Below are 16559 nucleotides of genomic sequence, written 5' to 3' on the forward strand. Positions count from 1 at the left end.
ATGATAACTCATTTACTGAATCAATATTTTAAAACTATTAAAATTGTACTTGAATAGTTCTATTGTTTCTCAGTAGACTTTATTATCAACATGTTCCAAATCAGGGGTCCGCAATGCAGTGCCCGTGGGTATCATGGCACCTGCCAGGGCATCCACGTGCGCCCAACTACTGGCAGCGGGAAAAGCAGCCGCCAAAATGCTGCCCCAACTTCAAGAAGCACTACCACCGAAATTTGGCAGCATTTTGCTGCTTCACAGCGGCATTTTGGTGGTGATGCCTCGACGTTGCCGCTACACGGCAGCATTTCGGCAGCTGCTTGTCTGTAATACATTTTTTTGTGAATAACCTCCTCATCTGTATGTCACATTAGGATCCTCTCCCCCCACTTGCAATCACATAAAATTCCTGTGACTATTACAGAAATAGCTTACATGGAATCCATCAATCATTGTAACCCAATAGACCAATATATGAACCTGTTGGAACATGTTCACTAGGAAAGGAAGAGACATATTTAAGCAGTTCTCAAGGGAAAGTGGATAAAGAAATTGTTTGTTTGTTTGTAGTTACCTCCCCAGTTCCCCACTCAAAGTAAAGTATCTGGTAATAGATCCTTTCTTTTGAAAGGTGCAGAGGTAAAGAGAGGTTCCTAGCAGGTGAAATAACCATTAAAATTAACTAGGACAATTACATAAAGAATAGTAAATGAGAATGATCAAATGTTTTCTTTTCAAATAAAATACTAATACTTCAGAATAGTAAATTAGAATTACATACAAATATCTAACACTACCACAGCACTATCCTATGAGGACAACACAAAGAAAACTCTAGAGTTAGAGTCTGAGCTATTGTAGAAAATGATTCATGGACTACAGTTCAAACAAATATAGATTCCCTCTGCAATACAAGAAGACAGTAATATTTTAAAAATGCTGTGTAAATAGCCAGCTGCAGGGGCTGCCTCACAAATCTCAAGAAGCCAAACTAACCCACAGCTGGCGATCAATGCTTTCACAGGTTGAACTGAGTAATTTTGAAGTTAACAACAACTGTATGGAACAAATATACAGCCATACAAATAAACACAGGCTGTCATATAAAGTTTATATCCAATTAATCAAAAAGCATTATGAAACTTCAGAAGGGCACTCAAAACTGGCCTAACTTTGCTCCCACTGAAGTCAACAGCGAGTCTTCAAAGGAAATAGAATTAGGCCAGTGCTTTTTAATTCTACCCTTACTCCCCACCTTTTAATATTCACACACACTTCAATTCCTTGAAGAGTGGGGGAAAATATGAAACATGTTATTTGTCTGCTCCCTACAAATAGCCAGGCATAAACAGACCTGTGTAGATAAACTAATTACTAGGATTCCATCTACGGAAGGAACTTCCAATGAGAAGACAATACAATCAGTTCCTAAGAAAATTAAATCTAGCATAGGATACAGTCAGAGCCTAAAACTTAACTTCTGCTTCACAGCTGCATTAGTTCATTAGCCTCTCTTTAGGGCAACTAAACATCAGGAGGCCATGACCACCTTAGCAATATAGGAAGGGCGAATGATAAGGCAGTCTCAGCTTCATATTAGTAGTCTAGTCTAGAGCTTGAAAACTGACTACAACTCACCTATGTGGGCTTAAAGGCAAAGACCATCCAAAAATTAAAGCAAGTGGCTGCCCACTACCAATATTCTAAATTCCACTGGTTACCTGTCTATTTAATAAGAAGTCCAAATACACGAGGCATTTAATAGGCTAGACAAGGTATCTCAGAGACTGTCATGATGGATTATGAATAAATGTCTGTGATGCTCTAACAATGACAGTGCAGCCACTCAGGTCCAGATTCAGACTTTTGGAAATAGAGAGCAGAATATTCTGAGCTTTGAGAGATTTTACCTATGAAACCTTTTACCAGAAGAGTCCAGACAGAGTCTGACCTTGTTCAGGACTGAATTCAAGACCCACTTCTTCTATGAGGCCCTTTTATAGTAGTGCCATCTTCCTTGCATGGCCAATCCACAATGGGGAAGGGAAAAGAAGAAAAAAGTACCACCACCGGAGAGAAAGAAGAAAAAGAAACGCACGGTAACTAAAGAAAATAGTTGTCTAGTACTTAGATTTCATGGTGAAATGAGTCTTAGCTAAAGAAGGGTGTACAAGGATCGTAAAGGAGTTTCATATGAACCCTCATTTATTCTATGCATTCATTCATCCATCCACCTCATGAAAACTGTGATCGCAATCAGCCTTCCAGTACAAGAAACATACACTTCACATTTATCCAGAGTACAGCACATCTACAGTATTTATTGAATAATAAATCTAATGCCACTCAAAAAAACGCAACCTTTATTGGACAAATATAATTGGAGATACTATACTTCTCAGTATACTTAAAAGTCTTCATAGGATAATAGAGGCCAATATAATTTGTTTTTTTAATACAGATTTGAGAAGGTTAAGAGACATTATTGAATTTTCTATCTTTAATAAAAGAAAACCCAGTGTTTTTGAAGTTCACAATAGAACCAGGACATGTACATGTATTTTTTTGGAATTAAAGTTCTGTGAGGAAAATCCTTATTTTCTGAAGATTATAAACTGAATTTCCAAATCCTGAAAAATGAATTTATCAAAGCTTCAACAACACAGATACACTTTTCACTTAAATAAATTAGGTGTTAGAATTTCAAACCATTTGCATACTAAAAAAATTTTAGTCAAAGAGTACAGACTGTATTCTCAATTATGATCCTATAGAGCCCTCTAGTGTTCCAAAAGGCAGTGCTACTATTCATGTGAAATAATTTACACTTGATCGAGTCAGCTAATCTAACCTGTTGGTAGTCAGTAGAAGTGAAGTAGCACATGTTCTTCATCAGAATACAGAGCTTCAGCACTATTTAACTACCTTTAACTGATCATATGAACAATTAAAATATTAGTTAATGTGTTTTATAACACCACTCATTTCTCTAGAGTAGACAAAGCCGTAGCAGGCTTAGGGGTTCTAAGCATTTAAGGTGGCAGGGTACTGAAAGCTAGCCCAAAGGTGATTAAATGCTTTAACAAGCATAAGTGTCTGATGAGAAATTTTAATATGTGATAATTATCTCACTTAAAGTCCTTGTATATCAGTCTAGACACACAGGCATATTTTCCCTTAGTTAGCCGAAGACATAACTTTTTTATGATATAAAATCCAATATAAGAGGATTTACATTGAAATGCATTGTCTTGATGGGTCCATCTCTGAAAAACTCATATGAAACTTTGAAAGCATATAGATTTTTCACTTTATTAATTCTCAGAAAACAAAAACACAAAACCTCCACCCTTATTATGATGTTTCCATGAAGCATTACAAGTAGCCGGGGCTACAGTACCGCGGTGCCAGTGTAGACACCCTGGTCAATTGCAGCGCTGCGATTGGCCTCCAGAAGGTGTCTCACAATGCCTGTTTTTGCCTCTCTGGTCATCAGTTTGAACTCTACTATCCTGCGCTCAGGTGACCAACAGTCATCCCCACCCCGTAAATTCCTTTGGAATTTTGAAAGTCCCCTTCCTGTTTGCTCAATGATGCGTGCAGTGGTCTCAGTGCATCTTTCCAGGTGGCCAGGCCTGTTCCACACACCAGGTGATCCCCCGCTTGGAGCTATGCCGAGCCGCTGGACCTCATCGGCATTTGGGGAGAGGAGGCTGTCCAGTCCCAGCTGTGCTCCAGCAACAGGAATTTTGATACTATGGACAGATTTCACGATGAATGACAGAAAGGGGCCATGACCGGGACACACGGCAGTGCAGGGTTAAAGTGAAGGAGCCGCAGAATGCCTACCACAAGGCAGGGGAGGCAAACCGCTGCTCCAGTGCTCCGCACACAAACTGCTGGTTCTACAAAGAGCTGGATGCGATACTCGGTGGCAACCCCACTTCCAGTGCAAAGGCCACTGTGGATACTTGGGTGGCTTGCGTGCCACTTGAGAGTGGACTGAGCCAGGAGGAGGAAATCTTGGACAAGGATGTGGAGGGGGAGGGGGACCCAGAAGCAGAGGACAAGTTGGAGGTCAGAGATGCATGCAGCCAGGAGCTCTTTTCTACCCCAGAGGGAGGGCCGGCTTACGTTTTTTGCTGCCCCAAGCAAAACAAAACAAACAAAACAAACTCTCAGAAAGCGCAACACCCGAAGCAAAAAACCCCCCCAAAAACCTGGAATGCTGCCCCTGGAATTCTGCCGCCCCAGGAATTCTGCTGCCTGGAGGCTGAATTTGAATAGCCAGAGACCAGGGCTATTAGAGGGGTGCAGTGTGGGGCCATAAGGCTCAGGGATGCCTGGAGACAGCAATTTGAAGCTGAAAGCCACTAACATTTGTTCCTATGCTCAGAAGTGCAGTGCTTGTAATGCTAGGAGGTGACTGGGATTGGTGCAGACGATGCACTATGAAAGTTTAAGAAAATTGCCTGTTGCTTTGCAGGGCTCTGTTTGCTTTCAGTTAATGGAATAAAGATTGCTTTCAAATCAAAACAACTCTTTTATTAAAAAACAACAACCGGAGGAGAGAGACAAACAAAAAAACCACATCAGCACTGAGGGAAAAGACGGTTACTCACCTTTGTCACTGTTGTTCTTCGAGATGTGTTGCTCATATCCATTCCAGTTAGGTGTACGCGCCGCGCGTGCACATTCGTCGGAAAACTTTTTACCCTAGCAACTCAGTGGGCCGGCAGGTCGCCCCCTAGAGTGGCGCCACCATGGCGCTCCATATATACTCCTGCCGGCCCACCCGCTCCTCAGTTCCTTCTTGCCGGCTACTCCGACAGTGGGGAAGGAGGGCGGGTGTGGAATGGATATGAGCAACACATCTCGAAGAACAACAGTTACAAAGGTGAGTAACCGTCTTTTCTTCTTCGAGTGATTGCTCATATCCATTCCAGTTAGGTGAATCCCAAGCCTTACAAAGGCGGTGGGGTCGGAGTGAAATGTGGCAGAATAAAACTGCCAAGCCAGAGGCTACAGCCTCTCTTGACTGCTGAACCAGGGCCTACTGCGAAGCAAAGATATGGACCGAGGACCAACGGAGCTTCACGACAGATCTCGTGGGAGAAACACGAGCCAGCAAGGCGGCAGATGAAACCTGAGCCCTGGTAGAATGCATGTTGATGTGGCTTGGGGAAATATGAGCCAAATCATAACAAGTGGGGATGTCCGCCATCACCCCAGATGAGATCCTCTGAGAGGAGAACAAGCAAGCCCTCCCTTTGGCCCGCTACCGGGACAGAGCTGGGGCACCTTAGGAAATGGTTCTGTCAGCACAATATAATGCGAGCACTCCACAGATGTCCAAGGAGTGCAACGGTTGTGCCCATTGCGTTGAACTGTGGGTAACATGAAAAGCCAAAACCACCTTAGGGAGGAAAGCCGGGTGCGGTCATAACTGCACCTTGTCATTGTGAAACCTAGTGTACGGCGGAACCCCCTTAAGAGCTCTGATCTCAGAGACCCGTCTGGCCAAGACTAGGTTGAGGTCCCAGGTCGGGGCTGGGCGGCGCACCCGAGGGTGCAAGCGCTCCAAGCCCTTGAGGGACCTCGAACCCATAGAGCGTGAGAACGCTGAACGTCCATCTCAGCCTGCTGGAAGGTAGAGATGGCTGCTGAGTGTATCCTCAGCGCTGATACCGCCAGGTCCTGCCGCTGAAGGCCAGAGGCAGGCCAAACAGAGGGGATCGAGACCTCAGCAGGAGCAAGATCGAGCGTATTGCAGCTGTAAAAGAAACGCTTCCACCTGGCCCGGTACGTTGACCAGGTGGAAGGCTGCCTGTCACCCCGACTCAGGTACGCAGCAGCCACCGTGAGGCGAAGAGGCTGCAGGTCCGAGTGACGAAGCCTGTCGTTGCCCTGAGTGATGAGGTCTGGGCTGACAGGCCGAGTAACGTGGTATGTCAGCACTGCCTGGACCATTCTGGAGTGATCATGATGATGCACGCTCTGCCCCTGCGGAGTTTGAGCAGGACCTAATGAACCAGTGGGAACAGTGGGAAGGCATAATGCAGTTGGCCTTTCCACGGCATCAGGAATGCGTCCAAGATCGAGTCCGAGGAGAGATCTTGGAAGGAGCAGAACACCTGGCATTTCCTGCTCTCGCGGTGAGCGAACAGGTCTGTGTGAGGAAACATCTCCACTTCCGGAAAGCGGGACGCCTCACATGGGGCAGAGTGATCACTCGTAAGGCAGGAAAGACCTGCTGAGGCAAAGAGTTAGGATGTTCCAAACGCCTGGGAGAAAGGACGTCGCCAGCTCCATCGAGTGGGCCATGCCAAAGGCCACGTCCAGACTAGGAATTAAAATCGATTTTAGATACGCAACTTCAGCTACGAGAATAACGTAGCTGAAGTCGAATTTCTAAAATCGAGGTACTCACCAGTCTGGACGGGGCTCCATCGATGTCCGCGGCTCTCCGTGTCGATTCCGGAACTCCGTTCGGATTGATGGAGTTCCGGAATCGATGTAAGCGCGCTCGGGGATCGATACACCGCGTCCAGACTAGACGCGATATATCGATCCCCGAGCAATCGATTTTAACCCGCCGATGCCGCGGGTTAGTCTGGACGAGGGCAAAGACCCGGAAATGGATGGCCTCCTGACAAAAAAGGGGGGGGGAGGACTATTTCCCCCCTGAATACTTATGAAGCACCTGGTCGTTGTGTTGGCTGTAAACACCGAGATACAACGGCCTCGCAGCTGCCGCTGGAACCCCTGGCATGCCAGGCGGACTACTCTCAATTTTTGGGGCATTGATGAGGAATGCCAGCTCCCTAGAAGACCAAAGGCCTTAAGCTCAGAGGTGACTATGAACACTCGAGCAGAGAGATGAGGCGTCCGCCGTCAGGGGCAGTGAGCCAGACTTGGAGAGGACGGAGGCGGAGCTTGGCGTGTTTGGTTACAAACTTGCGGCAACCATGGACCCAGGAGACTGAGACAAGAACGAGCTGAGGTCGTTGGGAAAGCCTTCAGACCTCAGATGATTGTTGCCATCGCCTAAAATCTCAGTTGCGATAAGCAGGCTCCGGCTAGGTAGGAGACCAGGATAGCCCCTAGGGAGCCCAATCTCTGCGTGGGGACCAGAGTGGATTGCTCTATAATAAACAGCAGGCCTTGACCCGTGAATAAGACCGTGGCGATGCCCACGCGCTGAGTGGTTTGTGTCTCAGAGTCTCCGTGGATAAGCGAATCGTCCAGATACGGAAAAACGCATATCCGACATCAGCGACGGTAGGCGGCGACTATGGCCGTAAACCGGGAGTATTGACAGTCGGCTATAGAGCGGAGGCATCTCCCGTGTGGAGGGAAGATGGCATTGCGAAAGTACGCGTCCTTCATATCCAGGGCGGCACAGTAGCCCCCAGGAGGCAAGGATGGAATAATGGTCCCCAGGGATACCATGCAGAACTCCAACCTTATCCTAACCCGGTTGAGTCCGTGCAGGACCAAGAAGGTCTGAGACCTGTGTTCGAGTGGGGGACTAGGGCATAACGGGGGTAAAACCCCTTACCCCTTTCGTCCGCTGAAGTGGGACAGGGCTGGAGCAAATTAAAGGTGGTACCTATGCTCCATCGTGCGCAGGACCCAGCGATCTGAAGTAACTGGGGCCATGCCAGGAGAAAGCGGGATCGGGATCCCGTCCTGCGACTGGTACACCGCCCTCAGGTGAACCTTGGAAGGTCCGTCTTTGGTCCCAGTGGTAATTGCGAGGGACCTTGACTTTGGCTCTTTAGGGGTCCTGACGTTCGTCTGCGACCACCTTGGTCCTGCCGTTTGCCAGAGTTCTGCCTCTGGCTAGGCACAGAGTATGGCGGCTGGGGCCAGAAAGGCCTGCGTTTGGTCGCTGGCGTATACATGCTGAGACGCATTAGGACCCTATTGCCCACCAGACTTCGCAGTCTGGGGCTGTCTCTGCCGCGAAGATGCCTTTACCAACAAGGGGTAAATCCTGAATGGCATACCGCAGCTCCGGCCGGAGGTTTAAAACCTGAAGCCATGAAATGCACCTCACGGCGACACTCAAGGCCAGAGTGCTGGCCGCAGAGTCTGCTGCGTCCAACGAGGCCTGGAGGGACGCTCTGGGAACCTTCTTTCCCTCCGTCCTCCAAGACGGCAGCGAACTCCAGGTGGAAGTTTTGAGGGAGAAACTCCTTCACTCAGGTGCTATAATTATTGCAGCTAAGCAAGGCTTGTTGCTTTGCTACCCCGAGCTGCAGGGCCCCTGCAGAGTACACCTGGCGGCCAAGCCTGTTCATTCGCCAAGCCTCTTTCTGCTTCGGGGCTGGCGCCCGCTGGCCATCATATCAGGATCGTGGTCCTGAGCATAAAATCTGCGCATATGGGATGACACGGATGCGTGTCCGGACGGCCATGGAGGTACTAAAAGAAGGCACAGGCAGAGTCTCTGACTCACTCGGACCTTGCCCAACTCGGCACCGGGGACCGGCATCGGGAGGCGTATCGGTACCTGGAACGAGATCCAGACCCGCAACCAGAACGGTGTCGGGGGGTCGACCGAGATCTCGAGGCTCGGAGAAGGGCTACAGGAGTCAAGGTACCTGCCCCGGTGCCAGAGGCGGAACGGTGCCGATAGCGGGTCGGCGAACGGGATACCGACCGGTGCAGCGAGTGTGACCAGTACCGAGGAAAACAGCACCGGGACTGCCAGTGGTGTCCGGCGTGCCGACAGGACTTGGAGTGTCTGCGGGACCGTGATCATGAACGGTGCCGCTCTGCTGTGCTGACAGGGGACAGTCCCCTGAAGAGACTGTATTACCCGTACCGGCGGTGCCCGGGTCAGGCAGCACTGACTCTGTCATGGCGCTGAGAGCCCTCGCCGTTGGTAACATCTCCGGCGTGAAGGGAACAGCAGGCTCAACCACAGTGCGTACTGGGGAGCTGTCAGGCACCGGATTCGACGGCCCTCGTGGGACCGGGATCCACGGTACCGAGGTCATCAGAGCTTCGGTAGGTGTCGGTGCCGGACGATCCGAGTTAGATAAGCTGTCTGGCTGCGGTGCCTTCAGCACTGAAGCAGCGGGAGTAATACGCTCAACCACGGCGCGTGCCGGGGAGCTGTCGGGCACCGGATTCGATAGCCCTTGTGGGACTGGAATCGACGGTGCCGATGTTGTCGGTGCCTCAGAGGCGTCGGTGCCGGGCAATCCGACTTAGACTAGCCCTCTGGCTGCGGTGCCGTTGGCATGGAAGCAGCCGGAGCAGGAGCTCAACCACGGCGCGTGCCGGGGAGCCGTCAGGCACCGGATTCTACGGCCCTTGCGGGACCGGGATCGACGGTGCCGACGTCATCGGTGCCGCAGCAGGTGTCGGTGCCGGGCGATCCGACTTAGACTAGCCCTCTGGCTGCGGTGCCGTTGGCACGGAAGCAGCCGGAGCATTAGCTCTACCACGGCGCGTGCCGGGGAGCCGTCAGGCACCGGATTCTACGGCCCTTGCGGGACCGGGGATCGACGGTGCCGACGTCATCGGTGCCGCAGCAGGTGTCGGTGCCGGGCGATCTGACGTAGACGAGCTCTCTGGCTGCGGTGCCGTTGGCACGGAAGCAGCAGGAGCAGTAGCTCAACCACGGCGCGTGCCGGGGAGCCGTCAGGCACCGGATTCTACGGCCCTTGTGGGACCGGGATCGACGGTGACGACGTCATCGGTGCCGTAGCAGGTGTCGGCGCCGGGCGATCCGACTTAGACGAGCTCTCTGGCTGCGGTGCCGCTGGCACGGAAGCAGCAGGAGCAATACGCTCAACCACGGCGCGTGCCGGGGAGCCGTCAGGCACCGGATTCTACGGCCCTTGTGGGACCGGGATCGACGGTGACGACGTCATCGGTGCCGTAGCAGGTGTCGGCGCCGGGCGATCCGACTTAGACGAGCTCTCTGGCTGCGGTGCCGCTGGCACGGAAGCAGCAGGAGCAGTAGCTCAACCACGGCGCGCGCCGGGGAGCCGTCAGGCACCGGATTCTACGGCCCTCGTGGGACCGGGATCGACGGTGCCGACGTCGTCGGTGCCGGGCGAGCCATCTTAGACGAGCTCTCTAGCTGTGGTGCAGTTGGCACAGAAGCAGCAGGAGCAGTAAGCTCTACCACGGCGCGAGCCGGGGAGCTGCCAGGCACTGGATTCCGTGGTCCTGGGGGACTGGAATCGACGGAGCCGAAGTCATCGGTGCCTCTGCAGGTGTCGGTGCCGGGTAACGCAACTTAGGCGAGCTCTCTGGCTGCGATGCAGGTGGCACGGAAGCAGCGGGAGCAGGGGGCTCAACCACGGCGCGTGCCGGGGAGCCGCCAGGCACCAGCAGGAATCATAGGCTCTCTCGACCTCGGAAGAAGGGAGCGGTGCCGAGTCGACATCGGTGCCGGCGACGGTCGGTGCCGAAAGGCCTTGGTAGTACCGGCGGGATCCGGTGCCGAGGAGGCGCTTCTGCCCGCCGCTTGAACATCGCTCGGCGCCCAAGGTGGAGGGGTAAGTGAAAGTCCCGCACCTTTTTGTTCTCGGCTTAAAAGCCTTGCAAATGGGGCACTTATCTGTCAAGTGTGATTCCCTGAGGCACTTCAAACAGGAGTCATGTAGATCTCTCTTCGGCCGCGGCTTCTGGCAGGCCGGGCCCCTTTTAAAACCCGGTGAGCCATGCATGGCTCCGGCACTGGGCTCATGGAAGGGGCTACTTCCTGAACCCCGCTAACTAAACTAACCATGTTAGCAAAGAAAACACGTATAACCATACAAATATATATATAAAAGGGTTATAACTGCATAATTATATACGAGAAAACGAGTAGCTAGGGAAGTGGAGGTCAGCTAAGCCGCGCTCCACTGTTCCAACGACCGACACGGGCGGTAAGAAGGAACTGAGGAGCGGGTGGGCCGGCAGGAGTATATATGGAGCGCCATGGTGGCGCCACTCTAGGGGGCGACCTGCCGGCCCACTGAGTTGCTAGGGTAAAAAGTTTTCCGACGAATGTGCACGCGCGGCGCGTACACCTAACTGGAATGGATATGAGCAATCACTCGAAGAAGAAGGGAAGGTCCCAGGAGGAAGAGGGTCCCAGGATGGTTAAGGATTTGTGTATGTCCAGGGATCATATCCAGCCTTCTCCTTTGGAGTACATTGCAACAGGTACCGTACTTCAGAAGGGATAAACTGCAAGGGATGGGTGTAGAGTGCAGCGGGTACTGGGAGTCCGCATGTCTGGACTGTCATGGGGCAGGAGTGGAATGCCGCGGGTACGGACTGGAGCCAGGAGGTTGATAAGAGTGTACTGGCGGTGTCTGGGGGGGCGCATGGGAAAGAGTTTTGAAACAGCTGCTGCAAGGGCGGGGCGGGCACAGAGCGGCTCAGTCGGCAGTACTAGTATTGTCTGGAGTGTGTCCGCTTGGAGCTCCAAAACCTTTAAGAGCTGCTCCGTGGCTTCATTCTGGTGCACCACATTCTCCTTTCAGTCCCTCTTCTCACTGTCCCACCACTCCTTCAATTCCTATTCAATTTTTCTGCCGCGGAATGCCTCATAACCTCACGCAGAAAGTCCTCCTTAGTTCTTTGAGGACGCTTCCTAATTCTGCACAGCGTTCAACTGGTGATAACAAAGAGGGAGTCTGGGCTCCCAAGGTCAACTCTGTGAAGCCAAAACGCAACATTTTACAGAAGCAGTGTTGTTTACAACACACAGAACACTGATCCAGTGATTTAAAACACAGCCATTATTCACATACTTGTCACTAACTGGCTGAGCCACAAAACCCCCAAAATGGTGAGTAGCTGTAGGGATAGGGGGAAATCGGTGTTCCCTGACCCTACTGTACACTGGGCACATGGCTTTTGGGGAGAGCCAGCACTGTAGTGGGGGCCTGACAATCATCCCTGTGCCCACATTTTCCACAGGCTGTGTTCATTATGAAAGATAGCTCACTGCTGAGGGTGAGCAGAGAATCAAAGGAGGGTCTTCTCCAAGACTGCGGCTTCCACCCTGGCCCTTATACGGCTCACCTGTGTGCAGCAATGGTGGTCCCCCCACTGTGACAGCAGAGTGGTGCGGGAACGTTACCCTTAATGGGGCAAGAAACAAAGCAGCTCTGCCAAAGAACCTGCAGTAGTGGATTGCCCAGTATCTCCATGAGAGTTTCCTGGAGAACTCTCAGACAGATTCCTGTAAAGTGAGGGAGTCAATCAACAGCCTGTTCCGGTGCTCAGACTAAGCATGTGGTGGTACGTGCATCATACAGACACAAGCCTGCTTTCTGCAACCTTCCTGCCCCCAACAACTTGCTTCAGCGATTTCCAAAATCAAATCCACTTACCAAGAGCCTCCTCTCCTGTTTGCCCTTTGCCAAGATCCAACAGGTGTGACTGGCTAGCCTCCTCCGGACAGCGCCGGCTCTAGGCACCAGCAAACAAAGCACGACCCAGAATTCAGCGGTCCAGCTCAGAGTGAAGCTTTCATCCTTCCCTTCACAAATATGATGGAGCGTACAGCACGCGGCTATAAGCACAGGAATATTGTCATTGTCCAGGTCCAGTTTCCCATATACGCAGTGACTGCAGGCAACAGCCAAAAGCACACTCAACAGTCATTCTGCATTTGCTCAGTCTGTTTTTGAACCGCTCCTTGCTGCTGTCAAGGTGCCCCGTGTATGGCTTCATAATCCATGGCATTAAGAGGTAAGCAGGGTCTCCCAAGATCACAATGGGCATTTTGACTTCCCCTACGGTGATCTTCTGGTCTGGGAAGAAAGTCTCTGCTTGCAGCTTCCTGAACAGGCCAGAGTTCCGAAAGATGTGTGCATCATGCACCTTTCTGGATCAGCCTGTGTTAATGTCTGTGAAACTCCCATGCTGATCCACAAGTGCCTGGAGAACCATAGAGAAATACCTCTTCCAATTAATGTACTCGGTCACTAGGTGATCTGGTCCCATCTATTGCCCTTTCACAGTTAGGGAAGCCCATTTGTGCAAAGCCATCCACAATGTCATGCATGTTGCCTAGAGTCACGATCTTTCAGAGCAGGATGTGATTAACGGTCCTGCACACTTCTGTCCACATGAGTCCAACAGTTGACTTTCCCACTCTGAACTGGTTAGCGACCGATCTGTAGCAGTCAGGAATAGCCAGCTTCCACAGTGCTATCGCCATGCGCTTTTCCAACAGCAGAGCAGCTCTCGTTCTTGTGTACTTGTGCCGCAGAGCTGGGGTGAACTCATCACATAATTCCATGAATACCTCATCCGAAAGTTCTGCAGCCACTGCTTGTCATCCCAGATGTGCATCACAATGTGATCCCAATACTCAGTGCTTGTTTCCTGAGCCCAAAAGCGGCGTTCCACTGTGGTCAGCACCTCCGTGAATGCCACAGGCAATCTTGTGTCATAACTACTAGGCATGGTGAGATCAAAGTCACACTTCTTTTGCCTTTGTAGTTTAAGGAATAACTCCACTGCCACTCATGATGTGTTAGTCAGAGCAAGCAGCATATTGGTCAATGGTTCAGGATCCATTCCTTTAGACCAAAAAAGGCAGAGCGAGCCGTACACAAACCACTGAAAGATAGTGCCAAATAAGGATGGAAGCACAGGGATTTCTGAGATGTAAAGCAATGCATCACAGAGCATTGGGACAGGATCCAGGATGCCCCGTGACCCCCTCCATCTTCCCACAACTCTTAGTGGCAAAAGCGGAAGAAATGCTCTGTGGGATAGCTGCCCAGAGTGCACCACTCCGAATACCACTGCAAATGCAAACATGCTATTGTGCAGGCAGCTGACAGTGTGAACACATAACAGCAGTTTCCCTTCAGCACTCTCTGAGCAGCGCTGTAACTCTGCCAGTGTAGACATACACAAAAACAGCTAGTCAACAAAGAAACAATTACCTGAGCAAGTGTGACGAGTCAAACAATGGTCTGGAGAGGGCTAAGATTTGATTTGAAGGTGGACATTCAGAAACTCTAACAAAGCCAGATTCTCTCTCACAGGAAGAGGAGCTAGTTCAGGAGTTCCAGTGACAAGTACATCCGCTGACTGACTGGGACACTTTTAGACTGATTAGTATAGTAACACATACTGGGAAGGGGGAAAATAGGGATTTCAGCTGATTGCAGCTAGTGCTCGAGAGCCTGTTTATCTTAAAAAGAATAAATAGCTGTGGACTAATGTTTCAAACAAAGATCTATCATTTGGTGTCAAATAGAATGTGTATCTATTTAAATGTTTAACAACAACAAAAGAAGAGCCTCTCAACGGCACATGTAGTTAGGAACATACTTACCAAGGCAATTATAAAGACCCTGACTTATCCAAGCCAGTATAACAAGAGTGATAAGGTCTCCAAAACTCGCTGCAATAGGTGTGGCAACATTGTCAGGATTTATGCCAGTCTTCTTTGATCCAACAATAACTCCAACCATTATTATCCCTAGATTGAAGGTAAGAAAACATGTCAATCTTTATTTACATTGTAATCCCACAGGAAAACTATGGAAAAACTGGAAATCAAAACCAGAGGTGCTGACAAATACAAGCTTGTGCCTTTGTCCTAAGATCATGCTTCCTTCCACTTGACTCAACAAAATTTAATTTTATTTCTTCTTTTTTTTTCAAACAGGGTTATTTAATTAGATATAGCGCAGGGGTCGGCAACCTTCGACATGCGGCCAATCAGGGTAATCTGCTGGCGGGTCACACAACATTTTGTTTACATTGATTGTCCGCAGGCATGGTTCCCTGCAGCTCCCAGTGGCCGCAGTTCGCTGTTCCCGGACAAAGGGAGCTGCAGGAAGTGGTTGCCAGCATGTCCCTGCAGCCTGCGGCGTTTCCCGCAGCTCCCATTGCCTGGGAAGGGCAAAATGCGGCCACTGGGAGCTGCAGGGACCGTGTACTGAAGGTTGCCAACCCCTGGTCTAGCTGAATGAACAGTCAGATTTCATCACTCAATAAATATGCATTAGCTATTATCAGAGGCACACATTTTTTCAGGATGTCCTACCAGAAATGCCACAAGTCACTAAACTGTGTAATTTTTTTTTTTAATTCACTATTAGATGCACAGTCAATCAAAACAACATTTTACACCGAGGTCAATAGTTAGTATGCTTTCTAAAAATAGCAACACTGAAATTATTTTTAAGAGTAATTTCCTATAGTATTCAATGGCTGTCAAGAATATTATTCACAGTGTTACATTAGCAATATTATTTGGTACTGAAGAGAATTTTCCCTCTCATCCTCCAGTAGACCTAAGAGAAGAGAAGCTGACGAGAATTCAAATGTGTTTATTCTATTATTTTTAACATTATTTACATATTTTTTAAATTATTTTCTTCTCTGCCTTCACCTTATTTGTATATACTATTTATTGTAGATCAGGAGTTTACTCTCAGCCCTGTTTAAGAGACAGTGCCTAACTGTGTCATGAGAAATTGTGACAGTTACGGTACTTCCTGAGCTCCTGAAGGAGTTGGAAATTTAGGAGGGAATATGCTATGTCATCCCACTATCTGACATAGCAAACTTCCCACTCATGTCAGCCAGTACATAGGGGCATGCACAGCCATAAGTCTGTTCCCCATCCCTACTTCTGATTCCACCCTGCTTTCCATGATTGGTCTTCATGGCTGTGTATTCACTAGAAAAAGAAGTGTGTTCTTAACTTGAGGCAAAATCCTAGTAAAGACAAGGCAGTTTGCACATTTTCACATGAGTAAATAAGTCAAGTTAAAGACTACAAAGCCTAGTACATGAAAGTTACAAACTGCCTTGTCTTCACTAGGAATTTGCCTCAAATTAAGAGTATGCTTTTTTTCCCTAGTGTAGACAAGGACAATGAGTCAGCCCTGCACAACCTCTTACTCCCCTATATGGCCACATTGGCAAAGTCTTATTTCATATGGCTTAAAACCAGCAGTGTTAAATGTCTAAGTCTAGGCTGGCAATCCAAATGATTGCTTCAGGTGAAGCTGAGTGGATGGCAGAGATACCTCCAAAATATGATCTTAAGGGACATTGCTCAACAAGATGTTCCATAGTTTGAAGTCTATTTCCACAGCAGGGTGGATTTGATTTAAATTAAATTGAGTCTTCCTGACTAGTGATTTAAATCATGATTTAAATCAATTTAATCATACATAAAAGTGCATTCTTGTTGGTAGTTATAACCTTAACACATATTCTTCACAACTCAGAGATAGATGTAGATTTCATTTTTAGAAGGTACACACTATACATTTTTAAGTGATTTATTTTGAAAACTTTTCAGATTAGTTTTGCAGCTATATCAGAAAATGAACGATGGTTTGGTTATTCCATTTACCAAAGGTAACTGAAGCACATATTTATGAAGTCATTGGGAGGTGAACTATCTCCAATTCAACAGGTTAATCATTAATATTTGGAGGATTTCCTTGCCATGCTGTATTAGGAGGAGAACAATCACCAGATAGACACTTAAATTGTTTTATTTAACTAAAACAACAACAACAACATTATGTATTCTGGATTTTTTTCTTCAACAG

The 16559-nt window shown here is 49.0% G+C and overlaps 1 protein-coding gene across 2 annotated transcripts in view; it reads right to left on the reverse strand.

Moving 5' to 3' along the window:
• SLC41A2 (solute carrier family 41 member 2) overlaps positions 1 to 16559 on the reverse strand; it is a 101963-nt gene that overhangs the window by 48869 nt on the left and 36535 nt on the right. For both annotated transcript variants that reach the window (XM_030544745.1, XM_030544737.1), the window contains one exon: positions 14318 to 14464. In XM_030544745.1, the coding sequence (XP_030400605.1) occupies positions 14318 to 14464 (147 nt within the window). The remainder of the gene's footprint in view (positions 1 to 14317; positions 14465 to 16559) is intronic.

Source organism: Gopherus evgoodei, chromosome 1 (genome assembly GCF_007399415.2).
Source record: "Gopherus evgoodei ecotype Sinaloan lineage chromosome 1, rGopEvg1_v1.p, whole genome shotgun sequence".
Taxonomy (NCBI): domain Eukaryota; kingdom Metazoa; phylum Chordata; order Testudines; family Testudinidae; genus Gopherus; species Gopherus evgoodei.